Genomic DNA, 19,204 nt, shown 5'->3' on the forward strand with positions numbered 1-19,204 from the left:
TGCACAGGTTCTTATGTTGCAATGATTAGCATAGCACAAACCGACCCTCTTGAACAAACACCTACCCAACACCCGCCCATAAATACGCTCCCACAGCTGTGGGGGTTGCTGTATTGGCTGTTTTAGATTATACATCTCCGTTGATTGGTACAGGGAGTGTCTTTCGAGCGGGCGAGTGCACGGTTGCCGACGAGGTTGACGCCTCTGTTGATACTTTTGGAAGTCGGTGTAGAACAAGACGTTATATTGCTTCATCGAGTATTACTTGTTCAGATTGTGGTTCAGGCAGAAAACAAAGGTAGGCATTCATAACATCTTCTTATGCATTTCAGGAGAATCGCTTATTATGCCTTAAAGCTTACCTGTGTGTTCATCGCAAATCCCCATTGTGTTCTGCAACAGTAACCATTGTTGGACTAAACAAAAGCTATTGGGGTCCTTTAAACCATGAAACGGGTACACTGCACAATGCATTCAAATGTTGCTTTCAGATCGTTTTAATGTAGCCAGCGATGTCGGCCTGTTAAATCATTCACAAGTGTGGAGCTTTGTTGTAAAGGATGATAATGACATCTCTTTTCACACCCGGCTCACATACATTCAGGAAGTAGAAAATCAGAATTAACATTAGGTCATTCAGACAGACTGTAACGTGAGATCTAAAGTTTATAACTTCGTCTAGTCTTTGCCAATGTATCCCCTATGACGAGGAGGAGTTGGTAGTATATGATGTCCATGTGTGTTATCGTGTAACATTCTGGGGCTGCTCTTTCTGGGTCGAATGATTGAACATTGATACAACGTTTTCAGAAGAAGCAATGTAGGATATCTACTCCAAACTAGCACCAGTAACGTTACTGCATTGTTGATTGGTTAAGTAACTGAACATATCCTACCTGTCATGTTCACATTCAGAGAAATAGGAAATAGTTGTATAAACACAATTTGGTCAAGGTATTTGTTAGACTGAAACATGTCACTCAGAGTTTATTATTTTACCTTTTATTTAACTTAGAAAAGTTCAAATTCTAGCTGACTAGCTGGTCCTTCTGTAGCTCAGTTGGTAGAGCATGGCGCTTGTAACGCCGGGGTAGTGGGTTCGATCCCCGGGACCACCCATACGTAGAATGTATGCACACATGACTGTAAGTCGCTTTGGATAAAAGCGTCTGATAAATGGCATATATTATTATTATTATATTAGCTGGCCACCGGAGGACAACATTAACCAATGGGATTTGATAGGAGGAGCTCGCTCAAAGCTGATTGGCAAATTTTGTATACTTAAAAAAAAAAATCAATGGCCAAATGCTTGCTGGCTTCCCTTGCCTTCAATGCTACGGGCGACAACAATGTCATACTTGTTTGGACCAGATAACATCCGATATATGGCCTACATGTAGTGAGACCGAGGGGCGCTGTTTTGCTCGCTCGGATGCTTTCTCCTGTGAGTTACATTCATCCTCTTGCAAATTGATGGAAATGTATGAAACGCAGAGAAACTAAAGATATTTATTTAGTACATATATTTGGGGAGTGGGGGGGGCTGGCTTCCCTTGGCATTCGTGAATACACGCCACTGGTAAGTGGCAGGTAGCCTAGTGGTTTTTGGGCAGTAAACAAAAGGTTTCTAGTTTGAATCCCCAATTAGACTAGGTGAAAAATCAGTGTGCCCTTGAGCAAGGCACTTAACGTAATTTCTCCTGTATGTCCCTGGTCATAACAGTATCACTCCTGAAATAACTTCCAACGCTCAAAAGGCTTGGCAGTATAGTCTCAAGCTTGCCAGTTGCCCCTTTCTTGTTACCATTGACTCTGACTTCCCTTGTCTATCTCTCTCCCAAGTTCCAGGATGTCTCAGAAGATTAAGGCAGGGTCGGTGGTGGAGATGCAGGGGGATGAGATGACCAGAGTCATCTGGGAGCTCATTAAGGAGAAGCTCATCTTCCCTTACCTGGAGATGGACCTGCACAGGTGAGTTATACCTGCTGACTGTATTCATTAGTGAACACCATAGAGAAGCATTTTGTAACGGAAACGTTTTTCAATAAAAATGAGCGCTTCTTATTGGAGAAATTCACGTAGCCCCTCCCAGTTCGGGGGGGGTGTAGACGACTTGTCACACCAGATGAGCTTGTCAACATCTGTTTCAGCTCCTCTGTGAATCAGGTTTTACCTGATTGTCGATACTCTCTTTTTCCTGGTCAGGTCACGCAGTCAGGAAAACCCATTTCCCTGTAATTTCCAGGAGTACACCGGCTTCTCTGGCATTGCCACTTAAGCCTGTTCTTTATTGTACTCTTATGCTACCCTGTGTTAGATGTCTGTTCAGCATGTGTGGAGTGTTTTAAGTATTAGATAAGAGAGAAGTGTGCTTCTGTTGTGCTGCCCAGATCAAAGGGAGTTGGTATAATAATTGATCACTTGAATAGACAAATGCATATTCAAATTCTGAGGACAAGTCTGTCCCTAGGTGTAGCATAAAAAGCCATGTGTTATCCAAGCCTGCAGACAATCTGCACACACTGTAGTTCCTACTCTACTGACTGACCAAGGACGATCAACAAAATGTAATTTTCAAGATGTACAACTCTGGTCTGTATATCTGAACAGTTATAGTCTCATTCTCTAGTACCGTCCATTGAGTTCCCACTCCTCCTTTTTGCACAGCCAGTATATGCCCTTTAGACTGTGGACTGATGACACACACACCAGTGTTAATTTTGGCACAATTTCTTTGTATTTAGTCTAGTTTTCTTTCATTAAGTCTTAGTCACATTTTTGTCATTTGAATATTGATTCAGTCTAGTTATTGTCAAAATGACAAACAGTGGGCCATTTTAATATCACTGACTTCCATGTGCACAAACATAGTTTTCTGCATTACACTCTATCGCATGATTCTCTTCCCAACAGCCAAATTGGCAGAAGAACACATTACTCAGCAGCAGATTGAAAATCCCCCCTTGACAGGGCTCCAGACTAGCATTTTCTCCTGGTGGCACTGGTGCCAATTACTTTTTCAGTTGGCAGCACCAGCCCATGATTTGGTTGCACCAATTCTCCCCTGCGGCGTCACACCATATAAAAAAGGTGTTATCACATCATTCACAGTGCTTTAGACTGTGTAATAGACTACTGAGGTGGTAGGCTATTCAATAAATAAGTTGTTTCATCTAACATGTCCAAGCAGGAATGCATGATTCACTCGGAATGACCGATGCATGCTTCCTATCTTAAAGCCATATCAAATATCTTGGTTGTAAAATAGTTGCTATTGAGCTCAATATTAAGAGATGACAAATAAAATAAAAATATAGCCAAAGAAAGTTGAGAACAACAGTAGTTGCATCCAAAGCTTTGTATTTCCCACAATTGCATTTTGAAATGTACAATCAGGACACCCAGGAGCTGGGTAGACTCTTTCATTAAAGGAATTGTGAGGATAATGCACTTTACCGTTTGACCAAATCATGGTTTTATCTGCCGAAAAATAGGATGTTTTGAAACGTTTGATTAATGTGACCATAAGGATGATCAAATAGCACTGATGCAACCAAGTCAAAATGTGACTAAATGTTTGCAGTCTGGAGCCATGCCCCTTGACATACTGTTGCTCAATTGCAATCCAAGTTCTGTTAGGTTGGAGCAAACTAACTAGCTAGCATTATAAATATTTTATTACCTGAACATATACGGTATATTGGGATGGTGCGCTTTCAGATTTCTCTTGAGGTTGGTAGTATTTTTCCCAGTCAACTTGTGGGTGCCAATGCTGTCTACTCCAGTGGTGAAAAAAGTACCCAATTTTCAGACTTGAATAAAAGAAAAGATACTTTAATAGAAAATGACTCCAGTAGATGAGGAAATTCACACAATAAAATATTTCACATTTCACATTCCTCATTTCACATTCCTTATTAAGCAAACCAGACAGCATGATTTTCTTGTTTTTAAATTATACTCTAACACTCAGACATAATTTACATACAAAGCATTTGTTTTTAATGAGTCTGCCAGATCAGAGGCAGTAGGGATGAGCAGGTATATTCTCTTGATAAGTGTTGTGAATTGAAAAATGTTCCTGTCCCGCAAAGCATTCAAAATATTACAAGTACTTTTGGGTGTCAGGGAAAATGTATGGAGTAAAAAGTAAATTTTCTTTAGGAATGTAGTAGGGTAATATAAACTCACCAAAAATAGAAACGTCCTCTCCCTGTCAACTGCGTTTATTTTCAGCAAACTTAACGTGTAAATATTTGTATGAACTTAACAAGATTCAACAACTGAGACATAAACTGAACAAGTTCCACAGACATGTGACTAACAGAAATGGAATAATGTGTCCCTGAACAAGGGGGATTCAAAGTCAAAAGTAACAGTCAGTATCTGGTGTGGCCACCAGCGGCATTAAGTGCTGCCGTGAATCTCCTCCTCATGGACTGCATCAGAATTTGCCAGTTCCTGCTGTGAGATGTTACCCCACTCTTCCACCAAGGCAGCTGCATGTACTCGAACATTTTTGGGGGAATGGCCCTAGCCCTCACCCTCCGATTCAACAGGTCCCAAACATGCCCAATGGGATTGAGATCCGTGCTCTTCGCGGGCCATGGCAGAACACTGACATTCCTGTCTTGCAGGAATACACTCACCCCCCTTTTGACCTCCTTTTCCGCAGCAACCAGTGATCCGGGTCAACAGCATCAATGTAACAGTATAACTTTAGACCGTCCCCTCGCCCATACCCGGGCGCGAACCAGGGACCCTCTGCACACGTCAACAGTCACCCACGAAGCATCGTTACCCATCGCTCCACAAAAGCCGCGGCCCTTGCAGAGCAAGGGGAACCACTACTTCAAGGTCTCAGAGCAAGTGACGTCACCGATTGAAACGCTATTTAGCGCGAACCACCGCTAACTAAGCTAGCTGTTTCACATCCATTACACCTCCTTGCAGCATGCCTAAGGCACGTTCACACACATGAGCAGGCACCTGGGCATCTTTATTTTGGTGTTTTTCAGAGTCAGTAGAAAAGCCTCTTTAGTGTCCTAAGTTTTCATAACTGTGACCTTAATTGCCTACCGTCTGTAAGCTGTTAGTGTCTTAACGACCGTTCCACATGTACATGTTCATTAATTGTTTATGGCTCATTGAACAAGCATGGGAAACAGTGTTTAAATCCTTTGCAATGAAGATCTTTGAAGTCATTTGGATTTTTATGAATTATCTTTGAAAGACCGGGGCTTCTCCGTGGAAACGTTGCATTCGGTCTTGTTTGAATCGACACGATAAGTGGCTCCAAAAGTTTCCCCCTTTGCTATGAGGAGCTTGTGCCGTGCACCGTGAGAGTAGCCATGCCGTGTACCTTATTTGCATCAATGATGTGTTTCAGCCAGATTGGAGAGCTGTTCAATCTCTCCAAAAACTCTTGCCCAATCCATTTACTAGTCAGATTTTAGTCAGAGATAATTTAGTCTCATTTTCATCAACTGAAATTAAAAATGATTTCCATTGAGTTTTTTCTGGGTCTATTTAGGCAGTTATCTTCTAGTTAATTGCTACTGAAAATGGGTGTTTGATGAATTTCATTATTTTTGTTGACAGAATTAACACACACACAGGAGTGCAGCTGCAGTGCAGTTAATATCACAATTCACATGACCTCACCCTCTGTCTTAACTCCACTTCAAAACTGAGTTTTGGACCGTTATGTTAATGGCCCGGAAGAAATCCATAAGGTTGGTTTGTAAGAGCTTATGAGTTTTTTTTTTCTTTTTTTCACACAATATTTTCAGTACTAATGCAAGAAGATAAGGTGTAATAGTAATTATATGAGCACAGTCAAGTCATACAAACCTCCAAGCGTTCCAAACCCATGACCTCTCATTAGAAATGTCCAGGGAAGTTTTATTTTTTTTAGTAATTTTAAAAAATGTATCAAATTATGGCATCTGTGAAGTTGGTCAAGCAAGAATGCCTAACTGATAGCTTGAGGTGGGGGGGCTTCTTGGTGGGTTGTGTTATTCCTGCTGTCTCGGTTTCTGTGTGTCTGTAGGGCACCCTCATTAGTTTTAGGAATGGATTCATTGTGGTGGGGGATGTGGAGTGAGTGGAAGGGTCATCTTGGTCAATCCCTCAGACTTCATAAACAGCACTGCCTCCTGAGAGGGCTATTTATCTCCATCACACACAATTACACAAAGCCTGTAGTGCTGTTTCACACTGTCTCAGAGATTGTGTGTGGTGTTTCACAGTGACATTGGGTTACACCTCTACTGTGTGCTGACCTGTGGTTGTGTATCCTAATATTTCTTATCTAATGTACAGTATTTCTGTGGTGCAGCACATTGTTGTAATACTAGGCTAAGGGTGAGGGGAGTGGAATGAGAACTGGATGAAGAGTAGTTTCTGAAGGCCTCAGTTTCCACAAGGAAAGGCCTACAAGCAAATTCTGGGTTTTTATGCTTAGTCTTTTCTTTTTGGTAGTACGTGTGCACACAAAGTTCCATTTTTGTGGGGTGATGAAACTGGTGTTCCTTCCTACACTACCTTGTTGTTGTGAGCAGAGCATCCCCATCCCTTGCGAGGATGTGTTGGGTCTTTCAGAGGAGCTATTCATTTGTTCAGTCATGCAGCAGCGGGTAGAGACTGAGTTTTTTTGTTTGTTAGAATCTTCAACAGTGCCTTCAGAAAGTATTCATACCCCTTGACTTTTTCCACAATTTGTTGTTAATAAGTAGGATTAGAAATGTTTTTCATTGTAATTTTTTTGTCAATGATCTATACAAAACACTAATGTCAAAGTTGGGGGGGGGAAACACTAATATATCTTGATTTAGGTAAGTATTCAACCCCCTAAGTCTATACTTGTTAGAATCACCTTAGGCACCGATTACAGCTGTGAGTCATTCTGAGTAAGTCTCTAAGAGCGTTCCACACCTGGATTGTGCAACATTTGTCCATTTTATTAATTCGTCAAGCTGTCATATTGGTTGTTGATCATTGCTAGACAACCTTTTTCAGGTCTTGCCATAGATTCTCAAGTAGATTTAAGTCAAAACTGTAACTCGGCAGCTCAGGAATATTCACTGTCTTCTTTGTAAGCAACTCCAGTGTAGATTTGGCTTTGTGTTTTAGATTATTGTCCTGCTGAAAGGTGAATTAATCTTCCAATGTATGATGGAAAGCAGAATGAACCAGGTTTTGTCGTGGCTTAGCTACATTCTGTTTTGTTTTTTATCCTGGTAAAACTCCCCAGTCCTCAACGATTACAAGCATACTCATAACATGATACAGCCACCACTATGCTTGAAAATATGGAGAGTGGAACTCAGTAATATGTTGTCTTGGATTTGCCCTAAATGTTACACTTTGTATTCAGGACAAGTGAATGAATTGCTTTCTGTCATTTAGGTTAGTTTTGTGGAGTAACTATGTTTTTCATCCATCCTCTGTTTTCTCCTTTCACAGGCATTAAACTCTTAACTGTTTTAAACTCCCCATTGGCCTCATGTTGAAATCCCTGAGAGGTTTCCTTCCTCTCCGTCAACTGAGTTAGGAAGGACGCCTGTATCAAATCAAATCAAAGTTTTTGTCAAGTGCGCTGAATACAGTGACATGCTGAATACAACAGGTGTAGACCTTACAGTGAAATGCTTACAGGCTCTAACCAATGGTGCGAGGGGAAAAAAGGTGTGTGTGTGTGTGCCAAAGAAATAAAACGACAGTAAAAAGACATTTGAAAATGAGAGTAGCGATGCTATATACAGACACCTGTTAGTCAGGCTTATTGAGGTAGTATGTACATGTAGGTATGGTTAAAGTGACTATGCATAAATGATGAATAGAGAGTAGCAGAAGTGGAAAAAGAGGTTGGCGGGTGGTGGGACACAATGCATCTTTGTAGTGACTGGGTCTATTGATACTCCATCCAAAGTCATGGCACACATCATGGCATTTGCCCTCTCATGAATCCTGACTAACTAAATTCCACTTTATCCCTACCCCCTTCCCTGCTCCTCTCTTCTGCTACCCCCTCCCTGTACTTCCATCAGCTACGACCTAGGCATGGAGAACCGCGACGCCACGGATGACAAGGTTACCATTGAGGCGGCGGAGGCGACGCGACGATACAACGTGGGCATTAAGTGTGCCACCATCACGCCGGACGAGAACCGGGTGGAGGAGTTCAAGTTGAAGCAGATGTGGCGTTCGCCCAACGGGACCATCCGTAACATCCTGGGAGGCACCGTGTTCAGAGAGGCCATCATCTGTAAGAACATCCCCCGCCTGGTGCCCGGCTGGGTCAAACCCATCATCATCGGCAGGCACGCCCACGGAGACCAGGTAACCGTTTACCAACCGTTCAGCAGTAGAACCCTTACTAACCATTCATCAACCCTTCTTTACTCCCTTCACCCCTAATGAGTCTCTCAAGGTTGCTCTCAAGGCCCTCGATTCCTTAAATCTACCATTTTTGAAGGTAATTGATAGATGACACAATGTGTTTATTAGTTCCTTGTATCTGTTAACACGTTTTCATTGAAGGGAGATCTTGTACACCGATCTCAAAATCAGTAACCAACCCAGTTGATCACAAGTTAACCTCATGCCGACTAGAGCTGTGGTTGTCAGGCCTGCTCACAGGGAGACAGATGGGCAGGCAGGGGCCTGGTGTTGTTGCTGAAGGCTCAGTCAGTCACTGATTAAGTGGATCTGTTGCCCTTTGGACCATGATGTTGATACTTGTCTCCCTGGATCCAAGTCTGAAACTGCTACATCATTCATACTGTACAGCAGCTAGAGGATAATAGAACATGTACTTGGCACCATGCCTTAGTTAATATGATCAAATGACAAATGAGGTGAGCGCTGGATTGGTTACTGATTGTTGAGAATCGTGTCACGTTACGGCCTGGATGCATGATACATGTTTTGTTTTACTGCTATTTCTCGATTTGCTTGTTCTGCTGCATCCACACTCCTGATTGGTAGAAGCCATTCGGAACAATGTTTCATATTAGCCCAATATACAACAGCATTGTAACCTGTCATCTATTCATAAAGAACTGTTAGCATATCCCTCTGAGATGCCCTTGGAGAGTGGGGTCACAACCCCAGGGTCTGCCATTATTGCCTGTTGCACCACACTGGGTGGCATTGCTGTCTTCCTCCACTAGATGGAGTCCTGTCTATATTACATCTATTGACCTCTTCTCCTGCCTCTTTTCACAGTACAAGGCCACAGACTTTGTAGTACCAGGGCCTGGGAGATTGGAGATGAAATTCACACCCAAGTCTGGGGAGCCAATGAACTTTGTCGTCCACGACTTTGAAGGTCAAGCAACATGTTTACTTGTCGATGAAAATATATATCTTTGTTCTTGTATAGGCAATAATGTCCAGTACAGATTGTCTCCCTTTATATAACACTGTGTTAGTCAATACGATGTACCCAGGCTGGCACCATAGGCTATCTTTACATTATGTTTGCAGTGTAAATATTACAAAATGAAACCAGCGTTATCTGATTTAACTCTGCTTGTAGGATAAATCAGCCATGGACCTCCCTTTCCTGAACCTACTCTAGACAAACTTTGAACTTTGATTTAAGGTTGGCGCCATCATTCTGTTTGAATGAGAAAAGGCTGTCTTAATGAGGCTGTGTGTGTGTGTGTGCATGGATGTTTCTTTGTGTGTGTTTGTGTGACTGTGTACCGTATCTACATGAGAATGATGCATGTGTCCGTCTCTCTGTCCTCCAGGTTCAGGTGGTGTGGCTCTGGGGATGTACAACACCGACAGCTCCATCAGGGACTTTGCCCACAGCTCCTTCCAGATGGGCCTGGTTAAAGGCTGGCCTCTGTACCTCAGCACCAAGAACACCATCCTCAAGAAGTATGACGGACGCTTCAAAGATATCTTCCAGGAGATCTACGAGAAGTAAGACTGCCTAACCGCAGAACATTTAATCAAGTCGAGTAAATCATTATTATCCCTATTGGCAATATAGTTTTCAGGAAGAAGATCATACACATGAAACATGATCATTATCATTAAAAAAATGGTTGATATATGGTCAATGGCAGGCAAGCCCCCCCCCCACCTCACCCCCAACTACCATGCCTCTTCAATGTATGACTCACTAGTTTAGAATGGACAGTTTGAGGTTTAGGTGCGTAAACCCTGTCCTCAGACCTGTTCCCGTGTGTGTCGCAGGGAGTACCGCTCTAAGTTTGAGCAGAAGGGGATCTGGTATGAGCATCGTCTGATTGATGACATGGTGGCTCAGGCCATGAAGTCTGATGGAGGATTCATCTGGGCCTGCAAGAACTACGACGGAGACGTTCAGTCTGACTCTGTAGCACAAGGTGAGATTGTGTACTACAGTAGCTAGCTCTGAGGGATAAACAGTATCACGAGGTGAGATTGTGTACTACAGTAGCTAGCTCTGAGGGATAAACAGTATCACGAGGTGAGATTGTGTACTACAGTAGCTAGCTCTGAGGGATAAACAGTATCACGAGGTGAGATTGTGTACTACAGTAGTAGCTCTGAGGGATAAACAGTATCACGAGGTGAGATTGTGTACTACAGTAGCTAGCTCTGAGGGATAAACAGTTGTGTACTACAGTAGTAGCTCTGAGGGATAAACAGTATCTGATTGGGATAAATGAGGGATAAACAGTATCGAGGTGAGATTGTGTACGTACTACAGTAGCTGAGGGATAAACAGTATCACGAGGTGAGATTGTGTACTACAGTAGTAGCTCTGAGGGATAAACAGTATCACGAGGTGAGATTGTGTACTACAGTAGCTAGCTCTGAGGGATAAACAGTATCACAAGGTAATTTACTGTTTAGCTAGGCTTTCTGAATGAAAACAATGTCATTGGCTACATTGCTATATTTCTCACCTTAGCTGTAGGTTTTCAAGGCAGACTATACACTGTATTCTGATAGAAATAGCAACAGGAGTTCCAGGATAATGAGGAGACTGTGGCAAAAAACAACAAGCAGTCGCCCCTTCTGGCTGTACAAGCTTTTAGCTCCAGGTTGCTGTTCAGCACTTTGCGACAGATGTATTCAATGTATTTGTGTGTCCACCAGGCTACGGGTCCCTGGGTATGATGACCAGTGTGCTCATCTGTCCTGACGGTCGTACAGTAGAGTCAGAGGCTGCCCACGGAACAGTAACACGCCACTACAGACAGCACCAACAGGGCAAGGAGACCTCCACCAACCCCATTGGTAAATAGAAAAAACTGTATCTCTGACTGATAATACCTGCTCTTAAATCCTCTAGTCTAGCTTCTTCCTTTTCACAGTTTTTAGATCTGAATGTACCAGCCAAGAAAAATAAAGGCAATACAAGGACCTAGGAAAAGATGTCCCTTATGTGTTATGGTCGTGTGTGCGCAGCGTCCATCTTTGCGTGGTCGCGGGGGCTGCTGCACCGGGCGAAGCTGGATGACAACGCAGAGCTGTGTGTGTTTGCTGAGGCCCTGGAGGTTGTCTGCATTGAGACCATCGAGGCTGGCTTCATGACCAAGGATCTGGCTATTTGTGTCAAAGGCATGGCAAAGTGAGTCTCACACACACACACACACACACAGTAAACCTGATTATGAAACTAGACATTCAAACGTTCTTTTCCCCTCTCCTCCTTTCTTAGTACCAAACGCTCAGACTACCTGAATACCTTTGAATTCTTGGATAAGCTGGCGGAGAACCTGAAGATCAAGATGTCCAACCAACCCAAACTGTGATCTCCTTAGCTCTCAATTACACACACACACACACACTGTTGACACCCGGGACTATGGGTCCCAAGCCAACACTAAACCACTGACGGAGGGACTGTTCGACACAGTACTGAATCAATCATTCCCATCTCCAGGAGGCTGTATGCTAATGGTGGTTCCTTGTCCAGGAGGAGGGGATGTAGGCTGAGCTGAGGCCCCTCCACCGATCATTCACCACTATAGCAAAGCCATATCTTCTGGTAACACTCATCCAGTCTAAGTGTCCTGAGTCTTAACTTGAGATCCATGAGCAAACTCATGTTTATCATGATTTAAGAGATCTGCGAGTTAAATGTGATTATCCAAGTTAGGATTCTGCCAAATATGATCTTATGACTGTCAATACCACACATACAGATGGTTCCAGAAATCAGACTGCACACAGTCAGTAATATATTTTGCGATAATTGCACTTTAAAAAAAAAAATTATGATGACTTGTGTGTTTTTAAGTGTTGTCAGTCAGTGATCAGTAATAGTGGATTGTCCTGCCTGAGTTTGTTTGAGGGTCGTCTTACACTTGTTGCCTTATTTGTTTTATGTCAAGTAATTGATCTGTGTCACACATAATATATTCCATGTCGACTACTGTGGTAGACGAAAGCCTGCTTGATTTGACTTCACGTGGTCTTTGATTCACACAAAGGTGTTAGCATCACTTACTCCTTATGGATGGTTGTGGAAGGGGTTGTTGTGGGCCTGCTTGTTATCTTTGTGTGTATAATCCATAGCTTAACACTTTACTCCTCAAATACAGAAACCAGTGTCAATGTACGTCTGCCAGTATCGTGTTGTTGGTTGGTACTCGATGGTGTGTGTGGTTAGAATATTAACTCAATAAATATTTTATTTTATTATGGTCTTGTGCTTTTACTTTTTCTTGTCTATTAACCAATCGAGCCAAATGTTAAAAAGAAAAAAAGAGCTGTTTATCTAGCTCCACTATATCTTACAAGAACAGCTTTGGAAATGTGTGGAAATACCATTTTCCTCTTAATGTTTGCCACCAGATGGTGCCATTGTAATCCATTTGACATTTTCATGATTGGTTGTTGTGACGATGTATGTGCATATTCCTTTTAACTGCTCTCAAAACTGAATATAATGGTAGGTTTGCAAAGTAACCCTGGGTACAAAGCAGTATCCATGTAATCATACAAACCAACATGACTACTATTAATGTACCGTATCACAGGTTGTCAGATTGAATCTGACATCCAGGACTGAGCCATTACTCAGTCACTGAAGTGGAATGAATATATCATCTGTAGCTTCTTTAATATCATCAAATCAAATGTATTTATATAGCCCTTTGTACATCAGCTGATATCTCAAAGTGCTGTGCAGAAACCCAGCCTAAAACCCCAAACAGCAAGTAATGCAGGTGTAGAAGCACGGTGGCTAGGAAAAACTCCCTAGAAAGGCCAAAACCTAGGAAGAAACCTAGAGAGGAACCAGGCTATGTGGGGTGGCCAGTCCTCTTCTGGCTGTGCCGGGTGGAGATTATAACAGAACATGGCCAAGATGTTCAAATGTTCATAAATGACCAGCATGGTCGAATAATAAGGCAGAACAGTTAACTGGAGCAGCAGCACGGCCAGGTGGACTGGGGACAGCAAGTAGTCATCATGTCAGGTAGTCTTGGGGCATGGTCCTAGGGCTCAGGTCCTCCGAGAGAGAGAAAGAGAGAATTAGAGAACGCACACTTAGATTCACACAGGACACCGAATAGGACAGGAGAAGTACTCCAGATATAACAAACTGACACTAGCCCCCCGACACATAAACTACTGCAGCATAAATACTGGAGGCTAAGACAGGAGAGATCATCATGCAGAGAAAGACAATAGGCGCTTCATATCCAATGTATTATCAGTTGCAGCACAACATCCATATAATCCTAATATATCACTGTATGGATGACTGTCTGGGTGACGCATCCACATTGGGAGTATAGGCCTACAGCAGTGCACTGTCCTCATACACACTCAGGGGCACCCTTGACATGATTAGCTTTTTGCACCAGATGGCATCCACTTGGTTAATCCTAGTGGAAGCTGAGCTGGATGGCTAGATAGACACTGAGGAAGGGAAAGCAGAGGCACTTGGTTCTCTCCATCCTCAATTGGATGTCCAAGGTTTCCAAAAAGGTATCCGAGCCTGCAGGGCTGCTACTATTGTCCCAACGTAATTGGATTTTGTCCGGGGGAAGGAAGTCTCATTTGCCAGTCTGAGTCTCCACAACGATGGCTGTGCCACTGAAAGAGCAGGATCATTATCTGTGAATGTGAACAGTGGTTACTGTTTTCAATCAGGGATGGATGGGACAACGTAGCATGTTGTTGATGTCTCTGTCTTATTGATCTGTCAGCCCTCCGAGGGAGTAAACCCAGCTAGCACATAACATTCTGAAAATGTTTCTTAGAGCTTGGTGAGAGTGTGGTTGTCCCTTCATTACTTTAACAGAACATTTACTGAAAGAACATGGTTACATTTAATGTTGGTAATGTTCTAGGGACATTATCCAACTGGTTTGACATTGGGAATGTTTTCAGATGGTTCGCAGAACATTAAGAAGCAGCATGCTGTGGGAATGTCAATACTTCAGCATAACGTTTCCTCGTGGTTCTATTTAAAGTCATGTTCTCAGAACATTAAGAAGCAACATTATGCCGTAGTAACGTTCAGAGAACATTCTAGGAATGTTATTTAAAAACATATGTTCCATTCTTAGCATCAACTAAACTCTTTGTCCTCTTGTTCAGGTGTGTTGGCCTCGCCCACTAATTGGCCACACCTGATCTTAATGAGTTCTTGTTTCCTTTGAAATGGGGTATGTTTGAATAGACAAAAATGAACAACTTTATATGTGTAAAAAACCAAGGCACTACCTCCATCCTGGTGGTGCAGTGGACTTATTCCATTGATAGAGAACAGAGGATTATAGGTTTGAAACTCACTGATGCCGCTGAGGGGAGCGCCGCTCATAATAACGTCTGGTATGGGGTGAATGGAATGGCATGTAACACACAGAATCCATGTGTTTGGTGTACAGGATTTGGTACCATTCCACTAATTTCCCCCCAGCTATTACCACAAGCCCATCCTACCCAATTTAAGGTGCCACCAACCTCCTGTGCTTTCTATAGCTGTATCTCTATGGCGACTACACATTTAGCACATCATGCTGTGAAAACCATATGTTTCTTAGAGTTTGGTTAGAGTGTGGTTGTCCTACGGTTACTTTGCATGCAACCTTTCCACAACTTTCTCGGATTGGTGCAGGATAGTTGCTTGGCTTTAAGGACCTTGACAAAGAAAACGTTATTTACTTGGTATTTCATTAATGTAGCCCTTTAAACTTTTTGATTGGTGTCTGAATTTAAACGCAGCGGCTGTACAGGAACATTCTATACATGACATCCGAGCTCAGGTTCTACGCTTTACAGCTCTGATTGGGTTTTGACTGACAAGAAGTTGCCCCCATCCTTCCTGCTAATTGGGCAGCTTTTGTAAAAGACAAATGTTGTACGAGTGAGGGAAATACTGTAAATGAAGGGAACTCAATGCATTTTAAAAGATGAGAGGATTATTTTATTATTTTTCACATCTTTTTTTATTCTGTTTTCTCAGTATCCAATTGGTCGTAACAGTCTTGTTTCATTGCTGCAACTCCCGTACGGACTTGGGAAAGGCGAAGGATGAGAGCCGTGCGTCCTCCGAAATCCAACCCAACCAAGCCACACTGCTTCTTGACACAATGCCCACTTAACCCAGATGCCAGACTCACCAATGTGTCAGAGGAAACACCATACACCTGGCAACCATGTCAGCGTCCAAATGTGTGCCGCCCCATGGATCTCCTAGGTTGCAGCCGGCTGCGACAGAGCCTGGACTCAAACCCAGAATCTCTAGTGGCACAGCTAGCGATGTAGTGCCTTAGACCACTGCGCCATTCGGGAGGCCAGGGTGTCATTGTCAATGGCACCCTGAGACCACTAAGTAAAAGATTAAAAAATATAACAAAATACAATAGCAAGTACACCACACCAAAACATCACCAACATCACAGCCATAATAAATAAGTGACTAAATAAATCAAAAAAGAATTGCACAGCTCGGTGAACTAATTTATCATCAGGGTTTTAAAATGCCCTAGTGGTACCAGGGAATCCAAATGTAATTAATTTTGTAAGTGATTCCAAAAATGTGGAGTGTGAAAACTAAAAGCCCTAAGAACGGGTTTGGTATGTAAATTCTTTTATATGTTAGCAATGAAGTTAGGTCAATCAATCAAATGTATTTATAAAGACCTTTTACATCAGCAGATGTCACAAAGTGCTACACAGAAACCCAACCTAAAACCCCAAACAGCAAGCAATGCAGATGTAGAAGCACGGTGGCTAGGAAAAACTCCATAGAAAGGCTGGAACCTAGGAAGAAACCTAGAGAGGAACCAGGCTATGAGGGGTGGCTAGTCCTCTTCTGGCTGTGCCGGGTGGAGATTATAACAGAACATGGCCAAGATGTTCAAACGTTCATAGATGACCAGCAGGGTCAAATAATAATAATCACAGTGTTTGCAGAGGGTGCAACAGGTCAGCACCTCAGGAGTAAATGTCAGTTGGCTTTTCATAGCCGATCATTCAGAGTTAGAGACAGCAGGTGCGGTAAAGAGAGAGAGTCGAAAACAGCAGGTCCGGAACCAGGTAGCACGTCCGGTGAACAGGTCAGAGTTCCATAGCCGCAGGCAGAACAGTTGAAACTGGAGCAGCAGCACGACCAGGTGGACAGCAAGGAGTCATCAGGCCAGGTAGTCCTGAGGAATGGTCCTAGGGCTCAGGTCCTTTGAGAGAAAGAGAATTATTCAATTTTTGAAAAAAAACATTTTACCTTTATTTAACTAGGCAAGTCAGTTAAGAACAAATTCTTATTTTCAATGATGGCCTAGGAACAGTGGGTTAACTGCCTGTTCAAGGGCAGAGTGACAGATTTGTACCTTGTCAGCTCAGGGGTTTGAACTTGCAACCTTCCAGTTACTAGTCCAACGCTCTAACCACTAGGCTACCCTGCCGCCCCAATTAGAGGGAGCATACTTAAATTCACGCAGGACACCGGATAAGACAGGAGAAAATACTCCAGATATAACAGACTGACCCGAGCCCCCCGACACATAAACTATTGTAGCATAAATACTGGACGCTGAGACAGGAGGGCTCGTGTGACACTGTGGCCCCATCCGACAATCCCCCCGAACAGGGCCAACCAGGCAGGACCTCACCCACTTTGCCTAAAGCACAGCACCCAACACCACTAGAAGGATATCTTCAACCACCAACTTACTACCCTGAGACAAGGCCGAGTATAGCCCATGAAGATCTCCCCCACGGCACGAACCCGAGGGGGGCGCCAAACCTGGACAGGAAGATCACATCAGTGACTCAACCGCCTCAAGTGACGCACCCCTCCTAGCGACGGGATGGAAGAGCACCAGTAAGCCAGTGACTCAGCCCCCGTAATAGGGTTAGAGGCATAGAATCCCGGTAAATTAGGTAAATTGGAAGCTAATGGCAGGGATGCAGGACTGTGTTCCAAACAAAACAACTGCAAGCATGCTTGCTCTAGTTCCTCAACGGCACAGCTAGGAGAGCTCAAAAAAGCACCTTATAGTTGAAGAGTCTTCTTTGAGTCATTAAAGTGCATTGAAATTACTTGGGAACTGTGCACACTGTGTCACTTGGAGTCACCAGTTTGACCTCTCACTCAAACCCTTGGGATTTTTTTGTTTTATGTTGCACCTAAGCCAAATTGTCGAAGAATATTCTTATCATATTACTGAAGGTGTCCAGAGTATTTTTAGATTTCGTTGTTGACAAATATGGCGAAAAGTACAGTAAATGTAAAATGCACATAAAATCAAAAGTGTCATCTTTGGATTCAGTCTTGTGTCAGGTGAACTGTTGTGTCCTCAGTTTAGTTTAATAATGTTTCCATAATCTCCAAACTGTTCCCTTTTAATTGCTATCATGGTTATGTATATGCTTCATATTTCTTCTATGAGACACTTTTGAATTTAGCCCTATCCATATAGGCCAATTCCCACTAGTGTAAAGTGTTAACAGAATGTTTCCTGAAAGTTCAAACATGGTTACATTTCATTTCAAATTTGGTAATGTTCTAGGAACGTTCTCCAACTGGTTTGACTTTAGGCATGTTCTCAAATATTTCAGTGAATGTTAAGAAACAACATTCTTCTGTGGGAATTTCAGTACTTCAGCATAATGTTTCCTGCAGGTTTCCTCATGGTTCTATTTAAAGTCATGTTCTCAAATAGTTCTGAGAACGTTAAGAACACTTTCCATGAAAACCACAAGAAAACTTCAGTAATGTTCAGATAACGTTCTAAGAATGTTATTTAAAAACATACATTCAGGTCTTAGCATCAACAAAACTCTTATCTTATTAATTGTGTTCAGGTGAGTTGGCCGCACCCACTAACAGATCTTAATGAGTGCTTGTTTCCTTTGAAATCTGTTTGAATAGACTAAAATTAAAAGCTTTGTATGTGTAAAAAACCATGGCATGCTGGTGGGGTGTACTTATTCCATTTACAGGGAACAGAAGATTATAGGTTCAAATCTCACTGATGCTGTGTCACAATAAAAAAAATAGTTTTCATGATTAATGTCTGATTAAGTAAATTAAGTTCCATGTGTCCTATCTGTGCTTGCAGTTCATAAAAGTTAACTCAAAATAAGCTAGCAGTGTTACTAAAAGTCATATTGAAATATTCAGTGAAAGTTTTAAGGAAGTTATTCAAAAACCTCCAAATAACCTATAATTTCCGTTCTCAGAGCGTTAATAAAACCTCCCGGGAAAACGTTCAAGGAACCAGAGTAAAACATTCTCAGAACCTCCCTGTAACCTGTAAATAATATTCATAGAAAAGTCAGGAAACATATGGCTTTGTTCCCACAACAAATGTGAAACCAAAAACGTATATGTTCCCACAACTTCCAAGGAACCAAATGTGCCAGCTGGGTACATCCAGCCAGGAAGCTGTCTCTTCAGGTTGGTCATATGTTGATACTGTTGGTTTAGTCAGTGCTTTGAATGAACACATTCAGGAGGTCTAGTCTTGTAGTCCTAAATGTTTACTGCTATACATTTGGCCCCCTTTCAATTAAGTCTTTGTCCATCCTCCCTCTCATATCCTATAGTCATGATATTCATAATTACAACATACTATGCCCTTTACAGGCCCTATAGAACAGCATATATAATGGCAACATAATGGCATGATTATGATTGTTCTGTTTTACCTTTTTACATAGGATTGAAATGTACTAGATGTCTACCGGTATGTGACTTAGCCTTGCATAGCAAACAGACACCCTGGTA

The 19,204-nt window shown here is 42.4% G+C and overlaps 1 protein-coding gene across 1 annotated transcript; it reads left to right on the forward strand.

Annotated features, from left to right (window-relative positions):
* The first annotated feature begins 112 nt into the window (after nucleotides 1-112).
* LOC118366957 (isocitrate dehydrogenase [NADP] cytoplasmic) lies at nucleotides 113-12,657 on the forward strand. Its single transcript, XM_035749823.2, has 9 exons — nucleotides 113-298; nucleotides 1,846-1,974; nucleotides 8,055-8,346; nucleotides 9,235-9,337; nucleotides 9,765-9,942; nucleotides 10,219-10,370; nucleotides 11,110-11,250; nucleotides 11,422-11,584; nucleotides 11,675-12,657. The coding sequence occupies exons 2-9, from the start codon at nucleotides 1,853-1,855 to the stop codon at nucleotides 11,766-11,768; spliced, it is 1,245 nt and encodes a 414-aa protein (XP_035605716.1). The 5' UTR covers nucleotides 113-298; nucleotides 1,846-1,852; the 3' UTR covers nucleotides 11,769-12,657.
* Nucleotides 12,658-19,204: the final 6,547 nt, after the last annotated feature.

The sequence above is a fragment of the Oncorhynchus keta genome, chromosome 34, assembly GCF_023373465.1.
Source record: "Oncorhynchus keta strain PuntledgeMale-10-30-2019 chromosome 34, Oket_V2, whole genome shotgun sequence".
Lineage (NCBI taxonomy): Eukaryota > Metazoa > Chordata > Actinopteri > Salmoniformes > Salmonidae > Oncorhynchus > Oncorhynchus keta.